The sequence below is a fragment of the Lipotes vexillifer genome, unplaced genomic scaffold (assembly GCF_000442215.2).
Source record: "Lipotes vexillifer unplaced genomic scaffold, Lipotes_vexillifer_v1.1 scaffold182, whole genome shotgun sequence".
NCBI lineage: Eukaryota > Metazoa > Chordata > Mammalia > Artiodactyla > Lipotidae > Lipotes > Lipotes vexillifer.
The window spans coordinates 4,994,111-4,996,946 of NW_006798798.1; the positions used below are offsets into that span (position 1 = coordinate 4,994,111).

At 41.3% G+C, this 2,836-nt stretch overlaps 1 protein-coding gene across 1 annotated transcript in view; it reads left to right on the forward strand.

Moving 5' to 3' along the window:
• Positions 1 to 1,442, forward strand: part of UBA2 (ubiquitin like modifier activating enzyme 2) — a 29,430-nt gene extending 27,988 nt beyond the window's left edge. The window contains exon 17 of the mRNA XM_007470963.1: positions 1,037 to 1,442. Coding sequence (XP_007471025.1) covers positions 1,037 to 1,218 — 182 coding nt within the window. The 3' untranslated portion in view covers positions 1,219 to 1,442. The remainder of the gene's footprint in view (positions 1 to 1,036) is intronic.
• Positions 1,443 to 2,836: the final 1,394 nt, after the last annotated feature.

A 2,836-nucleotide genomic window follows, 5' to 3' on the forward strand; every position in this document is an offset into this window, starting at 1 on the left:
CTCCCCCTCTCTCCCCCTCTCCCCCCTCCCCCTCTCCCTCTCACGCGTGCGCACGCACACGCGCGCGCGCACACACACACACCCTACCTACCTACCTCTTCATTTAGTGTCAGGAAACTAAAGCTACTACTTTTTCACTTGTTTGTTTTCATTTCTTTGACCCTGTGTCTTTGGTGTTCTTTGGAATTGGGTGGTTCCTTGGTTTTCGTATTCTCTGAGAGTTGTAAAGATGGACTTTGAGGTAGTCCAGAGTGTGTGGGCCATGAGTTCATGACCTTTTCCCCCCTCTGAAAATAGAAAGGTTCATCATCCTCCTTTAAGGAAAGGACTGATAGTTTTTCAAAAATCATAATTCGAAATGTGCATTTATTGATGCACTGCTGTGGGTAGGTTTTGGAGGCTCTAGCAATGAGTAAGGTAGGTGTTCTGCCTTTGATTTGGTGGAGTGGTGGGAGATGGGTGACACAAAACCAACCATAGTGTAGGGTTAAGAGCATACACTGTAGAGCCCCACTCTGCGGGTTTGAATCCTGACCTTATTCTCTGCTACTGTGTGACCGTGGGCAAGTCTCTGTGCCTCAGTTTCCTTTTCTGGAAAATGGATAATGATGTTATCTTCTTTATACGGTGGTTCTGATGATTAAATGAGTTGTATATGTGAAGTGCTCAGAACAGTTCCTGGCCCGTTGTAAGTGCTATGTATATGTTGTTGTTTATTACTACCACTGCTGTGAATATTAGGATATTCACCCTCCTCTTGTCTGTTGGAGAAGTAGAAACAAGGAACTGTAACAATTCCTTTGAATTATATAATGCTTGTTAAAATTTTTGTTTTGATTAGAAAGGAAAGAGGTGCTTGTAACAAAACATTAAAACACTACGGAAATATGTAATGTATAAAGCCAAGGTCCTAAGGGTAGCCTTTCTAAAGTTTGGTGTATATTAGAAGAGTTAGTTTTTCACATATGTAAAATTTTAGTGAGCTGCTAGTAACCCCCCACTTTTAACCATTTTTTCCCTTTTTTTCTGAAATAAGCACAAGAGCAAGATGATGTGCTCATAGTTGATTCGGATGAAGAAGGTCCCTCAAATAATGCCGATGTCAGTGAAGAAGAAAGAAGTCGCAAGAGGAAACTAGATGAGAAAGAGAATGTCAGTGCGAAAAAGTCACGCACAGAGCAGACAGAGGAGCTTGATGATGTTATAGCATTAGATTGAACGGAAATGCCTCTGAACAGAACCCTCTTACTGCAGTAGGCCTTCTGGGCAGAACCAGGTTATTTGTTATGTCCTTTGTTCCAAAGGGAAAAAATTGGCACCAGTGACTTGAAGATGATTCTGCTCCCTTTGAAAGCGTTCATTTTGCTAGAACTATTAGAAACATTGCAGTATGCTGTATTGAAAGTAGGAATATAGTTTTAAAACCCTTTGAACAAAGTGTGTGCATAACCAGTCATGAGATGGAACAACACAATGCATGTTGCCTTTTTAATGTAAATACCCTTAGGTATCATTTAACAGTTTTACAATATTGTGGTTTAGTAAAGTTGATACCTGGTTATAAATATTATGCCTTTATTTTTGGTTAGAAGAAGAATTATTTTTAGCCTAGATCTAACCATTTTCATACTCTTAATTGACTGAAACAGATTCAAAGAAGTATCAAGTGCTATGCATTGAAACTTGTTTTTAAGTGTTAACTGGCACTATGTATATTAATGTAAAACAGTTGTTAATTTACTCAAGTTTTCAGCTTGTACTGCCTGGTATGTCTGTGTAAGAAGCCAATTTTGTGTATTGTTCCAGTTTCAGGTTATTTATATTTGATGTTTTGTAAAACTCAAATACGACTATACTGTACTTATGGACCAAATAAATGGCATCTGCATACTTGTTATACATGCCTGCACAGTTCACGTTTCTGCTGGGTTTATACGTTGTATTTGCTGCAGGCATGCTATATTCTTTGCTTTTAGAAAATTAACTCAGAAACGGACGTGGAGGTTACAAGACCTCTGCTGTTTACCATAGGTGAGTACGTTCTGAAAGAAGGCTTTTAATGGCATTCGGATTGTAAACAGTTGGGCTTCTGTTGAGAACCTTTAAGTGATCTTTGCTCGGCCCCCGTAACTTGGAGCCTTCGATTTGAGACTCCACGGGGAAAGCCTTTCCTCCACTCTGGATTGTCCCCAGGTCATCCAAATCCCTTCTTGCATTGTACCATTCAGGACCCAACTCTGGCCAGCAGATGTGACCACACCAGTGCTGAAGGGGCAGCGCTCACATCTCTGTCTCGGACCTCGGAAGGCCTTGGCCTTAAGGTCGCTGTCACACAGATGTGCCTGGAGGTTTTGGGTAACAGAAACCCATGAAGCTGTTTGCCCAATTCTGTACCTCTGCCTTTGGTGTTTTTGGCCACAGTCAGCCAAATTTCAAGTTGATAATTCTCTGTATTGTTCCACTTTGTGTAATTCTTACTCTGCCGTCCAGCTTACTCCTCGTCTGTGTCATTTGTAAATTCATCAGGTAATCAAAGCCTTCAGAAAAGTCGTGGCGAACAACTCAGCCCGCAGGAGCATGCTGCTTGACGCCTCCAGGTTGAACCGACTTCCGTTCTTCAGATACAACAACTACAAGCAGGCTAGGTTCCCACCCACAACTCTGTGACCCTGTGAGCTTCACTTGGCCTCTAGATTTTTTTGGAGGTTTCATTTTCCTCCAGAAAAATAAATGTCAAAATTACAGAGCTGTGTAACGGATAAAAATGAGATATTCTGGAATACCACCTCTCAGAAGCAAGTTCTGATTAACTGGTTGGTCCCTGACGATCATCTCC